This window comes from Castor canadensis, chromosome 15 (genome assembly GCF_047511655.1).
Source record: "Castor canadensis chromosome 15, mCasCan1.hap1v2, whole genome shotgun sequence".
Classification (NCBI taxonomy): Eukaryota; Metazoa; Chordata; class Mammalia; order Rodentia; family Castoridae; genus Castor; species Castor canadensis.
Window position 1 is genome coordinate 102,131,677 of NC_133400.1, and position 14,365 is coordinate 102,146,041.

General features: G+C 47.1%; 1 protein-coding gene across 4 annotated transcripts in view; it reads right to left on the reverse strand.

The window, feature by feature from the left end:
* The window catches only part of Urb2 (URB2 ribosome biogenesis homolog), a 70,617-nt gene that overhangs the window by 55,003 nt on the left and 1,249 nt on the right, over positions 1-14,365 (reverse strand). For 2 of the 4 annotated variants that reach the window (XM_074056905.1, XM_074056906.1), the window contains exons 2-7: positions 13,970-14,108; positions 12,186-12,362; positions 6,480-9,801; positions 3,484-3,644; positions 1,772-1,882; positions 130-372 (exon numbers count right to left, since the gene is read on the reverse strand). In XM_074056905.1, the coding sequence (XP_073913006.1) occupies positions 130-372; positions 1,772-1,882; positions 3,484-3,644; positions 6,480-9,801; positions 12,186-12,362; positions 13,970-14,095 (4,140 nt within the window). In that variant the 5' untranslated portion in view covers positions 14,096-14,108. Of the gene's footprint in view, positions 1-129; positions 373-1,771; positions 1,883-3,483; positions 3,645-6,299; positions 9,802-12,185; positions 12,363-13,969; positions 14,109-14,365 lie in introns of all 4 variants that reach the window. The other 2 variants (XR_012442242.1, XM_074056904.1) reach the window with 2 other exon arrangements.

Sequence of the window (14,365 nt, forward strand, 5' to 3'; positions counted from 1 at the left end):
GTGATGAAACCTGGGGCCACACACAGGAGACACCTGGGGTGCACCACTTACACTCCAGCCCTACTGCTGCTTCTCTGAAGGAAGCAGTCCAGGGTCACATGCGGCAGCTGTTGGCACTCTTCCCCTCACCTTAGGGTGGCACTGCAGGATGGAGAAGAGCACGCTGTGCATCCTGAGGAAAATGCTCTTGTATTCTGCTGGCTTCAAATGGTCCAAAGGAACTGTCAGCAGGATGCTGAAGGCCAGGCTGACATGGTGGGGGTTGCTGATGGCCTCCTCTCCCTGCCGCAGCAGGGCAGCCAGAACATCTAGAATAGGCCCAACCACAGCCACGGCCACAGGCTGCTCCTGACAGGCCTCTCGGTGTTGCAGCTACAAGGCAGAATGGGCGAAGGAAAGAGTGAGATGAAGTAAAACAATACTTCATAGAAATAACACAATGCTGAATCAGCAGGTGACAGAGGAAAGCCTGCCCATGCTCCAAAACGAACTTGCCTGCCCAACATGTAGTGCGAAAGGTCAGGGAGGCCAGTGTACAGTCGCTAAGAGTGGCCTGCTATGGACCTGGCTCATCCATCAGGAAGAGAAGCAATTCTTGTAAAGGAGATGACATCTTAGTTCTCATGAAAACTGTTTGTCAGGCACACATATTTCCCCATTAGTTCCTCATGTTTGTGATTAAACATCACTTATTAAATTTCTTAAAAATCAGGTCTAAAGAGCTCAATTATTGCTCCAGAAAGTAAAAAGAACAGACTCAAGAGACAGTTCAAAGAGTTCACTAGGTCACCTGGAAGAGCATACCTGGGCTCTGAGCACCTGGGGAGGCCTTTAAGTCCCAAGTCCACACTGCCCCACCCCTCTGTAGGCATCTTGGCTATGCAGACAGCTGGACACACCCATTAGAGGCACCTAAAAAGGCTCCAGCCTGGCATGTATCAACATATACATGGTCACCAGTGTGGCCACCAGTAGCATGTCCCACTTCTCCTTCATGATCAGCACACACACTGGATGAGTGACATGCTTCAGGCACTGGTGCATTCTCAGGAAAATGGCATAGCAGCAAATTTGAAAGCTGCTTTCAAATGGAGTCTAGTTTTTAGGACCTTTGCTCTAGGAATATACAGTCCAGGATAATTCTCTCAGCAATAGCGAAAGCCAGAACCAGGGCTTGAGAGGATGGTAGGCAGATATTGCCCCTTTGTACCCACAGTAATAATACTTGGGGTAGGCTTACTGGGGGGTGGGGAGGACAGGAACAGTGGTACCGACCCAATCTGACCCTGACTTTTGTTCTGGTGAATTTTGCCGGACCCAAAATTCAATGCCTAGCTAGGATGTAACGGTAACCTGCCTGCAGTGTCACTATCCTCTGCCACAGGGCACTTTCCTTCACCACACCCCAGGCTCCAAACACACACGTACCCCTCCCAATAAAGAGCTGCAGTAGACTGACCACAGCATTTCGTGGGCACAAAGAATGTCCCTGGATTCTCCCTCACCAACTCCGGTTACAAGGTCCAAAGAAACCTCCCCTTGTTACCATGTCCTTTCATCACTGCCTGTTTGATGCTCTGCACCCTTGTCCCTCCTCACCACCTCTACGCCAGGCTGCTACTGTTGAGCAGTGTGCAGATGGGACACAAAGGGATACCCTGCTCATGGCCACCTCCAGGACACAGCCCCAGAATGAGAGGACACAGAGCCCAAGCAGCTAGTTGTGGTCTTAGAAAAGAGGGATGGGGGGAGATCTCCAGGGGTCCCTCACCGTCAGAGCTGTGATGATCTGAGGACATGCACGCCACAGCAGACCGGCCTTCTCTCCACTGAGTGGGCAGCTCAGCAGCAGCTTGAGCAATCTGATAGCGCACAAAACAGCCTGAAATGAGAGGGGACCCTTCAGAACGGGGCATCCAATCCCTTAGACCTCTCACTAGCACTTGCTGGCAATAACATGACAGAAAGAGCCCTGGAGACCCCAGGTGTTGGGCTCAGGGCTAGGACCATCAGGGCTGAGTTCTGAGAGTGATGACACCCTCTAGGCTGGCACACAGACAAAGGTCCATGAAGCTCTGGCAAAGCTGGCACATGAAGGGCCCAGGACAGCAACCTCAGCAAGGGCTAACCACAGACTCCATCTTGCCAAGATACTGTCCACAGAGGACGCTGACTGACAAGCTGGGAGGAAATGCTGGGTGAAATGTGGTGATCACAGGTGACGGTTTTAGACCACAGCACAAGTGGGCAAGGACCTGCTTTTATCAAATGCCTCTATATTTTATTAAATGCCCACGTTTCACACCTTCAGTTTCAGCCTCACAACAGCTTCTTACCCCTCCTCTAACACTGTGAAGCCCCTCAGCCAAGCCTGACCCTGGCCTCTGTTCTGAGGTCATGCTCCTCCTTGAGCATGCCTGCAAGTCTCAGTTGCCACTCTCCTGTACACCTGAGGACAAATCTATACACTGAGGGCCCTGTGCCCATCCATTTACTCACATTCACATGCTCTCTGCTCTAGCATACCTGCACACTCTCGTGCTGTGTGCCCTACCCATTGCCCCTCCAAATCCTTCACTTGTTAACTCTTGGCTCAAGTCTCCTCCTCCCTGAAGCCTCTGCTGACTACTCATCCAAATAAAAACTTGGGGTTTATTTTTCCTAGGTTTGCTGAAGGGAAGCCCATAAACCCAGAGTCCTTCTCAAAGCTAAGGCCCAATCAACTGTGGAGCTACACAGCAAAAGTTCAGAATGGGCAAGCACTGCAGGCAGTGGGTGGGGCTGGTACAAAGCTCCCAGACCCTTGAGCTGAGAGAGCTGGCCCTGTGTCCAACTCTGCCCTGCCCCTTCCCAGTCCTCATTACCCTCCCACCCAAATAAAAACCCAATCTCAGGTGTTAACTATGACCAGGAGTCAAGAAGCCACTCTGAGGTAGAAAAGAGCTTTTGCTAGCGACATGGACGCTTTCTTCCTCTAGTGCCACTGGGGAAGTAAGTGAGACCAGTCCAGTACCCAGGATCATGTGGGAGAAGAGAGCCTCAGCATTGCTGAGCTGTGTGTGAGGCATTCCACATAGGCAACTCTGCACAAGACTTTCTGAGAAACTACGTAGGAACATGTGAGCCCTCATGATTCTCAAATGCTGGCCTGTGGCTAGGTGGCCAAACCAAGTGTGACTTTGCAAACATATGGTGGGCAAACATAACTTAACTTTCTCATGGGTCAACACTGTGAATATGTAATATTTAGCATCTCACATAGTAAGAGCACATATTTGTAAATATGTCTAAAAAAATACGTCTTCCTCCCCCAAGGCCAGGCGCCTCACAGCCAGGCTCCCTCCCATGGCTCCTGTCCTGCCTCCGCTCTGTCAGTGGGAATTTGTTTAATTTTAGGAATGACATAGAATCCCAAACAAGCCTTCCCACTGAAGTGTACACTGCTCTGGCATCTGCAGAGAGAGAAGAAAGCTACCCACCTACCTGTAAGTCAGCCCTCCACGTGTAATTGACATCCAGCCCCTGGAGAACAGACCACATCACCAGCCCAAAGTCCTCCATTGTCCCAGCCTCCAACATCTGGGTGAACAGGGCTCCCAAGAGAGGCTCAACATCTTGAGTGACCTGAGCAGAAGTATCCAGATCTGTGGGCGAAGAAACCAAAATTGTTAAGATGTGGCAGGCAAGAGACACAACAGTGAGCTGTATGAGACAGTGTGCACTCATGCAGCCTCTAAAAACTCTTGTCTCGATCAAGTTAGGGACAAAAGCAGGGGCGTAGATACTTATGGCGGGTTCACACATTGCTGCACCTGTGCACATACACACAGACGACTTGGGATGCTTTCGAACCCATACCACTGGACCACAGCAGGGCAGTAACTATTACTTTACCTTTCTTTCTATTTCCATTATAAAATGAGTCTGGGAACGGGAATGGGCTGTCAAGTGGGAAGGTGGAAAGATCAAAAGATCCCTGAACTTTCTGAGACTGTCCGCTGAGCCATCCGTGAATTTCCTGGCATGTTCAAGGCCCTTTGGCCCGCAGTCTCACACTAAAGCCTGAAGCAGAGCATTCAAGGCCCACTATTACTGACCCCAGCATGTCCTTCAAGCCAGCAGTTAGAATACCCATGCTGTCAAAATGCCTTCCTCTTCCTGGTTCGTGCTCAGTGGTACAGCATAGGGTAAGGGACCAGGAGCTCTGGGTAACGAAGATGTAGGTATCAGGCTCCTACAAAGCTCTAAGATCCTTGACCCATGGCCTCTTTCAGCCCCAACCCCTGTGCTGGCAAGTGAGAAAAGGATGCAGTGCCTGTAGCAGGAGCCTCTTCCTGGAAGGTTCCCCACCCTCACCTGCCTGGCCATGCTTTGCAGTCACTCACGCTTGGCTTGCATGCATTCCCCTCCACCCAGTCCTACATTCTGGTTGGGTTTATAGCACATCAAGTCTCCCCTGTGATCTCTGTAGATGTCTACTACTTAGTTAGGCCAAAGCTTTCTTCCAGAGCAGAAGGTCCTGCACAGAGGGCCTGTTCTAAAGCACTGGCTTCAGTGACTTGGCTGAGGCAGAGTATTCTAGTGTCTAAGTGTTCTTCCTAAAGCTTCCATTCACTAGCCAACCTCAGGACAGGGACTACAGCACCACACGGCCACCCTTGGGTTGTTCAAGGCCACCTGCATGCTCCCTCTCCCTCACCAGCACTTTGGGCTCCTCTACTTGGCATTTCTCCCAACCATTCACCACTCACTCCTCATGTCCCTGGACAGGACATAATGGCTCAGGTGTACAAGGGCTGGCTGAGGGGACAGGGACTGAGGTTCTGCCCCTGGGGTCAGAGGTACCAAAAGTCCAGGGCTGTTAAGAATGAGGGCTGGACTGGATGTGTGGCTCAAGTGATAGGGTACCTGCAAGTCCTGAGTTAAAACCCCAGTCCCACCAAAAAGAAAAAAAGAGTGAAGACTTAGACTGCCCCCCTACCCCCACGCTCACCAGGGCTGGGGGAAGGGAACACAGTGCCTTGCTTAAAAAGGAGCAGTGACCAGAGCAGAGCTTCAAACACCAGCTGCAGTCTCAGGACGCCCACTTAGTACACTGCCACTAGCCTTAACAAAGACTTAGTTTTAGCCCCAGTAAGAAGGGGAGAGTCGCTGGCAGAGTTCAAACAGAACAATGTCACATCAGTCTTTCCAGTTAATCCACACTTAAGCCAAAGACAGGAAAGTCATTGACAGGCAGACAATTGCAGTGCTGTCTGGACCACACACCCAAGTCTGGCGCTGGCCCAGGCAGACCAGGTGGCCTCACTTCCCAAAGGCCCCACTAGCCCTATGTATCCACGGCTCCATCCCTTGAGGCTTCTCCAAGGGAAACAGCTCTGCACATGCTGAGAGTCAGACTTGGCTAACTGCCTCCCCCAGCCTCACCTCAAAAGATCATCCTAACTCTTACCCAACCCCTCAGCAGCCACCAAAGCTGAAAAGAAAGCTCTCTTGGAACAGGGAAGGCATTGGACTTAACCTTTGTCTGTTTTGGGGGACAGTAAAAGTGTTTAATTTTTACATACTAATAAGGGCAACAAATCTCTATAACCTTTCACTATTTTAACTAAATATAGTCATTTTTAGAGTAAATAGGCTCTAAGCAGACATTCGAAAATATCAATCCAATAATTTTTATGCTATACTTAATTAAATCACAGAAAACAGTATTGATTTGTTACAATTAAAATACAGGATTAAAGTGGAGTAAGAACGAAGCAACAATTACAATGATTATTTTACTCAATGATTATTTTAATTTCTGCATGTGTTCCTACCCCTTGTACATATACATGTGTGTTTTATGTAGTTGTAATCATAGCATAATTAACATTTTATATTATTGATTTTTTTATTTAACGCTAATTTTTTTAGATATTTCTCAATAGTTTTCATAATTATCATTCAAGGGCTGCACAGGAGCCCATACCTTTTGACCTGGGGAATACAGAGGTCAACTGTGCACAAACACTCCAGCTCTCTCACTAGGCCATCTGAGGTTCTGGCTGGCTGGCCTGGAAGGTTGACACCCAACCAACAATCTGTCAATCTATGGTACAAAAGGCCTGACATAAAGAAGCCTCCTAAAGATGACATTATCTATGTGAATCACCCATGGCCAGAGAAAGCTGGAGTCCAAAAACAGGAGGTTTTGAAACTTTAAACACATACAGGACAATCTCTAAAACAAGTGAGGGGCGTACCTAGAAGGCTGCAGTATGTGAAGGGTGGGGAAAGCCATAAAGGTGACTGCTTACATGTACCAAGAACGCAGAGAGATGAAATGAAGTTCTGGGTGTCAGGATGGGGGGGTTTGGAGGAGCTGTTCCCATGTGGCGTCTTCTGAATGGAGGCCCAGCCACTCATCAAGCAGCCGCTGAGCTCCTGTTGACCTGAGCCCCTGTTGCACAGAATTAGTTCAGAAGGAAGCATCTTACCTGCAAGAACTTTTTTCACAGCATGAAACATGGAGGCAAAAATGGAGCCCTCCTTGGGATGAAGTTCTGGGGCCAAAAAGAACAGAGTTAGAAACCGCAAGGCTGCCTGGAAGGATGGAATGTTCCCCACGAGGGCTGGCAGCTCTGACAGCAGCTGAGTGTAAACGTCCCGGTAGAGGGCAGCATGGGAGGGCAGTGCTCTGTCTGCCACCTGGGCAATCTCGGGCGCTCTGTCTCTGTGGTGCTGGCTCAGGTCCACTTCCAAGAGTGTGGCAATGGCTGAGAGGAAAGCTGAGGGGAGATGGTGGCCCCTGGCGCCAACGGCTGAGCAGAGAGCACCTGTTTGTAGCACAGCCTGCTGCAGCAGCTCGGGAAGTACGAAGGGGGTCTCCTGGGGCTGTCTCTGCTCTTTTACGAAAGATCCTAGGACTTGGCACAACTTGGTTAGAGATACCAGAAGAAGCTGGCTGCCCAGAAGGCTCTGGATTTTCAACTGTTTGCTGGAAGCTGACTCAGTGTACAATTTGCACCTTGAGAGGAATGTGAGGATTTTCCCAAAATTAAGCACCACGCTCAGCTTCAGCTGGATGACCATCTGCATTAGCTGCTCCAAGAATGTCCCCACCACTTGGAGGAGCTGCAGCCAAGAGGGGTTATCACCCTCAACAAAGAACACATGACTGGCTTGCAACAATGAAGTCAGCACGATCTCAAAAATATCACTGACATACATGACCTTGAACACAGACCGGGCACTCTTTCCTCTCTGCAGGGCACCAAGAAGCTGATAGCAAGTCACCAAGAACTGCAGGGCCAAAGAGGACAATTGAGAACATCTCAGTGTGGCGACACCCATGGACAGTAACAGAAGAAAATAACGCACATGATAGGGAGGTGAGAGGCTGTCCAGGTGTAGGGTGGAGACAACTTCCAAGAGCTCTGAGAGGTCTGCTATTTGCTCTTCCTCCAGATGGATAGGGAAGTCCCTCTTGACCAGGGATAGTAAGTTCTGGGCAACTTCTCTTCGTTCTACACCATCAGGTCCGGCTTTTGCAAACCTGTTTTCCCAATGAGCCACAACCTTGTGGTGGTCCTTTTCAAAAAGCCAGGGCAGCTGCTGTCTAAGAAGACCCAGGTCATCATGGGCACCAGAGCAGAGAATGCTGGAACATCTGACAATAATGCACATCAGGAAGGCAGAATGGAGAGACTGAATCTCTGGAAAGAGAGGGCTGTGAAGGAGGGCTGTGGATACTTTCCCAAGGGTGATAAACGGGTCTTCATCTGCTGAGCCTTCCTGGGCTTTGCTCATTGGTAAAGTTCTTAAAAGAACACTGGCCAGGTATCTCACGTCATCTGGACAAAGGTAGGGAATTAAAACTGTGAGGTTTGACACAATCAAGTGCCAGTGTGCTACGGGGTATGTGGGCTCACTCACGGTCCCTATCTGCCCATCCCAGGAAGCCACTGTCCCTTGAGTCAAGCTGTCTCTGCCAGAACCAAGAATGTAGGAAGCATCATGCTGCAGAGTTTGGAGGGCTTCTTCAGAACTGGAACCAGTCTGCATTAAAGTCCGTTTCATTTTCTGCAGGTAGAGCTGTTCTAAGCAATACCTACCAAGAGAGCTGGACTGTGCTGTAATCTTCTCTACCTTCCTCCAGAGCTGTGCTTCCACACCTGGGATCAACAAGGGGAGATTCGAGATGTCCACAGCATCCCCAGTCAGGGGACCAGCCACAGAGTGATACTGGCTACAGTTCAAACTGAGGGTGGTATCCACCTGAGCCCAGGTGTAAGACAGCAGGCACGTGGCGTCACTCACCTTCTGTTGCCACAGCTCAGGCTCTGCATCTGGGGGATCCAGGAGAAGGGCCAGCAGTGGCTTCAGGAGCTCTCCCAGCATCCTCTCCATTGTGCACTGTGTCCGTCTGATGACTGGCAGGGGCATGCTGCTGTCCAGGCTCTGCATGTTGAACATGACGCAGTGCAGCAATGAGCTCAGAGACAGGGCCTTCAGGGCCATGTCGGCATCACTCTGCAAATAGGGGAGGACCAAATCCTGGAACCTCTCCAGCACAAGGGACCATGTGTCCAGGATCTGACTTGGTGGCAGCTCTAGGAGGCATGCACAGAGTGCTGTGGAAGGGCCTGAGGACAGCACAGGTTGCCTCAGTGCCTCAGCAGCTGGACGGCAGATCACCCCCAAAACCTCCTCAAACAACCGTGGCACCTGACGAAGCTTGGCATATGTCTGGAAAAGGGTGTGAATAAGAACCTCCTGGGCTTTTTTGGTTCGGAGCTCTGTTACTTCAGCATCAATCCAAGCTGAAGACAACAGTTCATCCAGGTCTGGCTCTAAAATCAAATGATTCAGAGACATCAAAATCCTGAGGCAGCGGAACCAGGCTGGCACAGGTGCTTGTGAATGGTTTATGAGCAGCTCAGCCACACGGCGGTAGAAGTGGAACTGCACCTCCCCATGCCGGATCCTGTCGGCGGCTACATTGTAGATGTTGTTGGTGGCCACTGAGTTCAGCAGCTGCTCCACAGCCAGAAGCTCTGTAGTCCAGTCTGATGTAGACAGGGCTTCCGTCTGTCCCTCCTGCAGGCGTGAGAGTCGCAAGCAGCCAAACAGCCTGGGGAGAGCCTGGAAGCAGAGAAACTGGTTTCCCTCCTTAAGGTAAGAATCCAAAAAGAGCCTGTACAGCAAGGCCACAGAGCTGGCCACAACAGAAGCATGAAGATCTGGTTCACAGTAGCCAGCATCCACCAGCCTAGCAATCACAGTGTCTACTGGAGCAAGAAGACCCTTCAGGGTTCCCATTTTCATGTCGTCTTGCTGCTGATCCAAGAGCTCCTCTTTGTAGGATGAGAGCAGATCCGGCTGAAAAACTCCACCTTGAAGAAGGGTCTCAATCTGACTTCTGACATCCCGGCTCAGCAGCTGCCGCAGTTGGCCTGGGCCAGCCTGTGTCCACGTACCTCCAGAAAGCAAATGCCGCAGGATCAGGCAGGGCTGGAGCAGGTGCCCAGTCACATCCCCAAAGACACGTCTAGGGTTGGCCTGCTGCTGCTGGAGCAAGAGGTAATGGCCAAGAGCCAGGTGAATGACCTCGAATAGCTGGGCTGTCACGGCTCCTTCTGGCTGCCTGCAGGCTGACCAGCAGAGCTGGCTCAGCAAGGACACCATCAACTCCTGTTTGGCTGTGTAGATGACAGCAAGGGCAGGCGTTGAGAAGATGCCCTGACAGCAACGCAGGACAGCACAGATGTTTCTTTGGCATCCCGAAAGAGAGAACTCAGCTATTCTCTCGTTTATGATCTGAGTATTAAGAAATAAGACTCATGACTTCTCTGAACCCACACATACACAATCAACCAATTGTTGCTCCTCTTCCACATCTTGATGTGAAAAGCCCAGATCATTCAATCTATGTAAACCTGACATCTGCTTAGTAGTACATCAAAAGAAAGCAAAGTGCCTGTTTTAATTCCTTCACATACCCATCTCCTACCAATATCAATTCCAAATAGGATTCCTGGCTTTATAATTTTGCTATGCGTTTTAAAAAACTCAGGTTTTGTAAGGCTTAAATGCTGGTGGTTACTTCTTCTGAGACCCTAAATCTGTAACTCAGCACAAATGTTACTAAGTAGATAGACAGTGGCGCCTGAGTCATCACCCTGTGGCCCAACATACATTTTTACAGATCAACTGCACTTTTCCTATCAAAAAACCAAAGCAAAGGGCATGTTATAAACAGAAAAGCAAATACTACTACTCATTTGTTACATAGCAGACCCACTGTCCACTGCTCTCAAAGATTCCAAAATCTAGACACTGACTATGAAAGCTAGGCAGATTCCTAAACTCACTGATGGGCTAAAGGACTTGCTCCTGGCCTTATGCATCTGAGGATGAACTCTGTCCTGGATGAGCTTCAGGACCACTCTGGAAAAGCTGCACCAAACACACCAGGTCCCAGATGTCAACACACAGCCAGGGGGCTCCAGGTGTTTGATTACACAGCTCACTGATGAAAGTCTTTTCCACATTTATGCCCCAAAATGTGATTTGTTTACAAGTTATATATACATACTACAGTACTAATATTTTATACAGCTAGAAAATATATGTAGCTGGCAATGGAGGCTAATGCCTATAATCCTAGCTACTCAGCAGGCAGAGATCAGGAGGATCATAATTTGAAGCCAGTCTGGGCAAACAGGTTTTGAGACCCTTTCTCAAAAATACTCAACACAAAACAAGCCTGGTGGAGTGGCTCAAATGGTAAAGCACCAGTCTAGCAAGCATGAGGCCTGAATTCACATCCCAGTACCACCAAAAAAAAAACAGCTCAAGTTGTTAAACATAGAGATATTCTAAATCTTCCTGCCATGCTCTGAAGGACCATTCAGAATAATCTTGGTATCTAAAATGACACAGTGGAGAATGTAGTCTCAAGAACCATCCACAGCTTGCCTGCCTTCTTCGTCTCTGCTGATTTTCCTGCCTGTGCACCCATGAAGTCCAACAGCAAGGCTATCAGGCACAACTGGGCTCAGATCCTAACTCTGACACCTACTAACCATGTGACAATTGGCAAGTTACTTTACCTCTTTGAGCCTATCACACACTAAGTGTCTCTGTTAGTTTTTATTGTAACTAGCTATTCTCATGGGATTTCAAAATACTGTTTTGAAAATGAAGTTCACACTTTTTTTTTTTTTTTTTTGCAGTACTGGAGTTTTGAACTCAGGGCCTCATGCTTGCTCAGCAGGCACTCTACCACTTCAGGCACTCCACCAAACCTTTTTTGGTTGGGTATTTTTCGAGATAGGGTCTTGTGAACTATTTGCCCAGGCTGGTTTCAAACCACAATCCTCCTGAGTAGCTAGGATTACAGGTGTGAGCCACTGGCACCTGGCTTAAAGTTCACTCTTCTGATCTGAGACTTCAAGATTTTTGACTTTCAGTCAATAATTCCTGTCCAGGTTTTGCCCTTTGATCTCCCTCCAGACCAAAAGAAAGGTTAAAAAAAAAAAAACAGAACATGAATGTATATGAGAGACTGTCATGGGGCAGGGGAGATGAGTGGGAGGAGGAAGGAAAGGATGCTGAGGGGTGAAGAGGATGGAAGTACACTATATATACATATATATATACACATACACGTAGACACACAAATGTGTTCATGTTTCTCTCTCTCTACACACACAGCATAATGAAACCTACCAAACACTGTTTGAAAGAGGGGAGAAACACACAAAAAAAAAAAAAGAAAAGAAAAGAGGGGGAGAAAGGGAAAGGCGGAATGGGAATATAATGGAGGGGTGAACTTGTTCAAGGTACACTGTACACATGTACAGAATTATCACAATGAAATCCCCTCCTATTATTGTGTGATAAATAAACAATCAGAGTAGCACAATTGCTGGCTACTCTTTCCAATTAAAAAGTAATCAATACCTGTTTGTAAAATAGTTGTAAGCTTTCTTTAATATCAAACAACACAAAGTGCTTAGCAGTGTTCATAAACATTCAATAATTACCAATTATTACAATTCTGATATTTCTACTTTTGTCTCCTCTCCTACCTTGAAACTTCCTCCATCTTCATACAAATGACACTCTGAATCAAACGCAAGCACTGCAGAAAATTAACAGAGGTGCACATATACCTAAGTGATGAGACCACTAATTACCTTGATGAGGGAAATTTGAAGATTAACTGTCTTTCCATTCTTCAGGAGATTTTGTAATTTTCTGCTATGAAGAATGTCATCAATATACACCCAAAGCCTTTCGACAATATCTTCCTTCAGCTCAAGTTTTTTCTTATAAAATGCAACCAATGACTGTCTTGCCCAATCAAGTAAAACCTGAATTAGGAAAAAAAGAAAATAGCCTGAAAACAGGTGAAATTCTTTTATGGGAAATAAAGATGCTGGGCGTTATGGGGACATCCAGCCATGATCAAATCCAACTACAAGGGAAAAAATTTGTCTTTAAAACTCACTTGTGATAATCTTATATTACATAAATGTTTTGATATCTTAAAATATTTATTAATAATGAATAAAGGGGGTAAAACAACCTACTTTGTCTTCATATGAAGCTAATAAAAAGTTTCAGGTGAAACTCTGGTATGTCTTATTCCCTTTTCTGGGCTGGTGATGTGGGTCAAGGGGAAGAGCACCTGCCTAGCAAGCAAGAGACCCTGGGTTCAAACCACAGTACTGCCAAAAACCAAACAAATAAGCAAAATCCTCTTATTCCCTTTTTTAAGAGTTAGAAACACAACAAATGCCCAGAATGACCACAGAATATATCACATACACAAAGCAAAAAAGCAGTGTAAGACAAAGCACAAGGATTTGTGTGGTGGCCTCCCAGCTACAAGCAGTTTACCCTTAAACTTACCTCATTCTGGAGACAGTCAAGGTCAAGTGACGTACAAGTACTTTGTGAGAAAAAGGATTGTGTCGTGCTTCCTCTGGCACAGAGGAAAGATGGGGAGGCCTCAGCTTTCATGGCTCTGTGTGTGTGTGGGGGGGGGTGTGTGTGTGTGTGTGTATGGGTGTGTTGCTAGGATGGAACCCAGGGTCTCAAGCATACTAGGCATGTGCTCTGCCACTGAACTGAACTGCAACTCCCAACCCAAAGCTTCAGCTCCCAATACTAGAACTGTCAGTATCAGTAGTAAGTGACCAATGCTAACAGAAAAACTCTCAGGATAAGGACAGTGGACACTGATCAAATTGGCCTACCAGGGCCACCTGTTCTCACCTTGTGTAGCACTTCCAGGGAACAATGTACAGAAGTTGTGGACACTACTAGATACCATGGTTGCTCTGCATTCACACTCCACCATCACTTCAACAATTATAATCCATCTCAACACATCCTGTGCTGCCTTCCTAATACTGGGAAGGTATCCTAATACCAGGAATTAGGGTTGATCTAATATGTCACCCCAGTGCTCACTGCATTCACTACTTTTTACCCAAATGAGCTTGAAAAATATTAACCAAGAGCAACATCCTTCTTGGAGCAAACCTATTTCCACCATGACTTAAAATAACTACAACACTTCTCTACTTCCCAACTTTCAATCTACCAAACTGAAAGATCTCCAGACTTTTTCCATTGACATTCTTAACTTCCAATGAAGTTCCCCCACCCAACTATTTTTTTTTCTAATCTTTTAACTTAATGTCAATATGTGATTTGTACAAGTGATTATTTTATTTTTTTGAAGTACTGAGGCTTGAGCTCAGGGCCTTCACCTTGAGCCACTCTGCCATCCCTTTTATGTGAGGGGTGTTTTCGAGATAGGGTATCTCCAACTATTTACCCAGGCTGGCTTTGAACCGAGATCCTCCTGATCTCTGTCTCCTGAGTAGTTAGGATACAGGTGTGAGCCACAAGTGCCAGACAGAAGTGATTATTTTAAATCATAAAAATGAAAGATTTGCATTAAACTTACTTGTTCTTTATTTGGAAGAAAACACTGGTGGGAAATCCATGCAAAGTGAGCTAATTTTAGTTTATCTTCCCAGGAAGTTGTCTTGCTTTTGAGCTTAAAGGAAATGCCAGAATAAACAGCAGCCATTCCTACACGTTATCTACAAGTAAAAACAATGGGAAACAGCATTACAGTAAGGCCAACCTGAATAGGAACCAGAAAATGAACAGCATGTACCTTATTGTATACGATTAAACTTTTAATGAAGTAAGATGTATTAACAAAACTGCTTAGCCCATGAATTTTCTTGGAGAAAATTAGAGAAAAGAAGGCAGAAGTTGGTTTATAAGTACTACCGCTGTGAACAGACATCACATCTACAGAGGAGTCTGCAGGGATTCAACAACGCAAATTCAA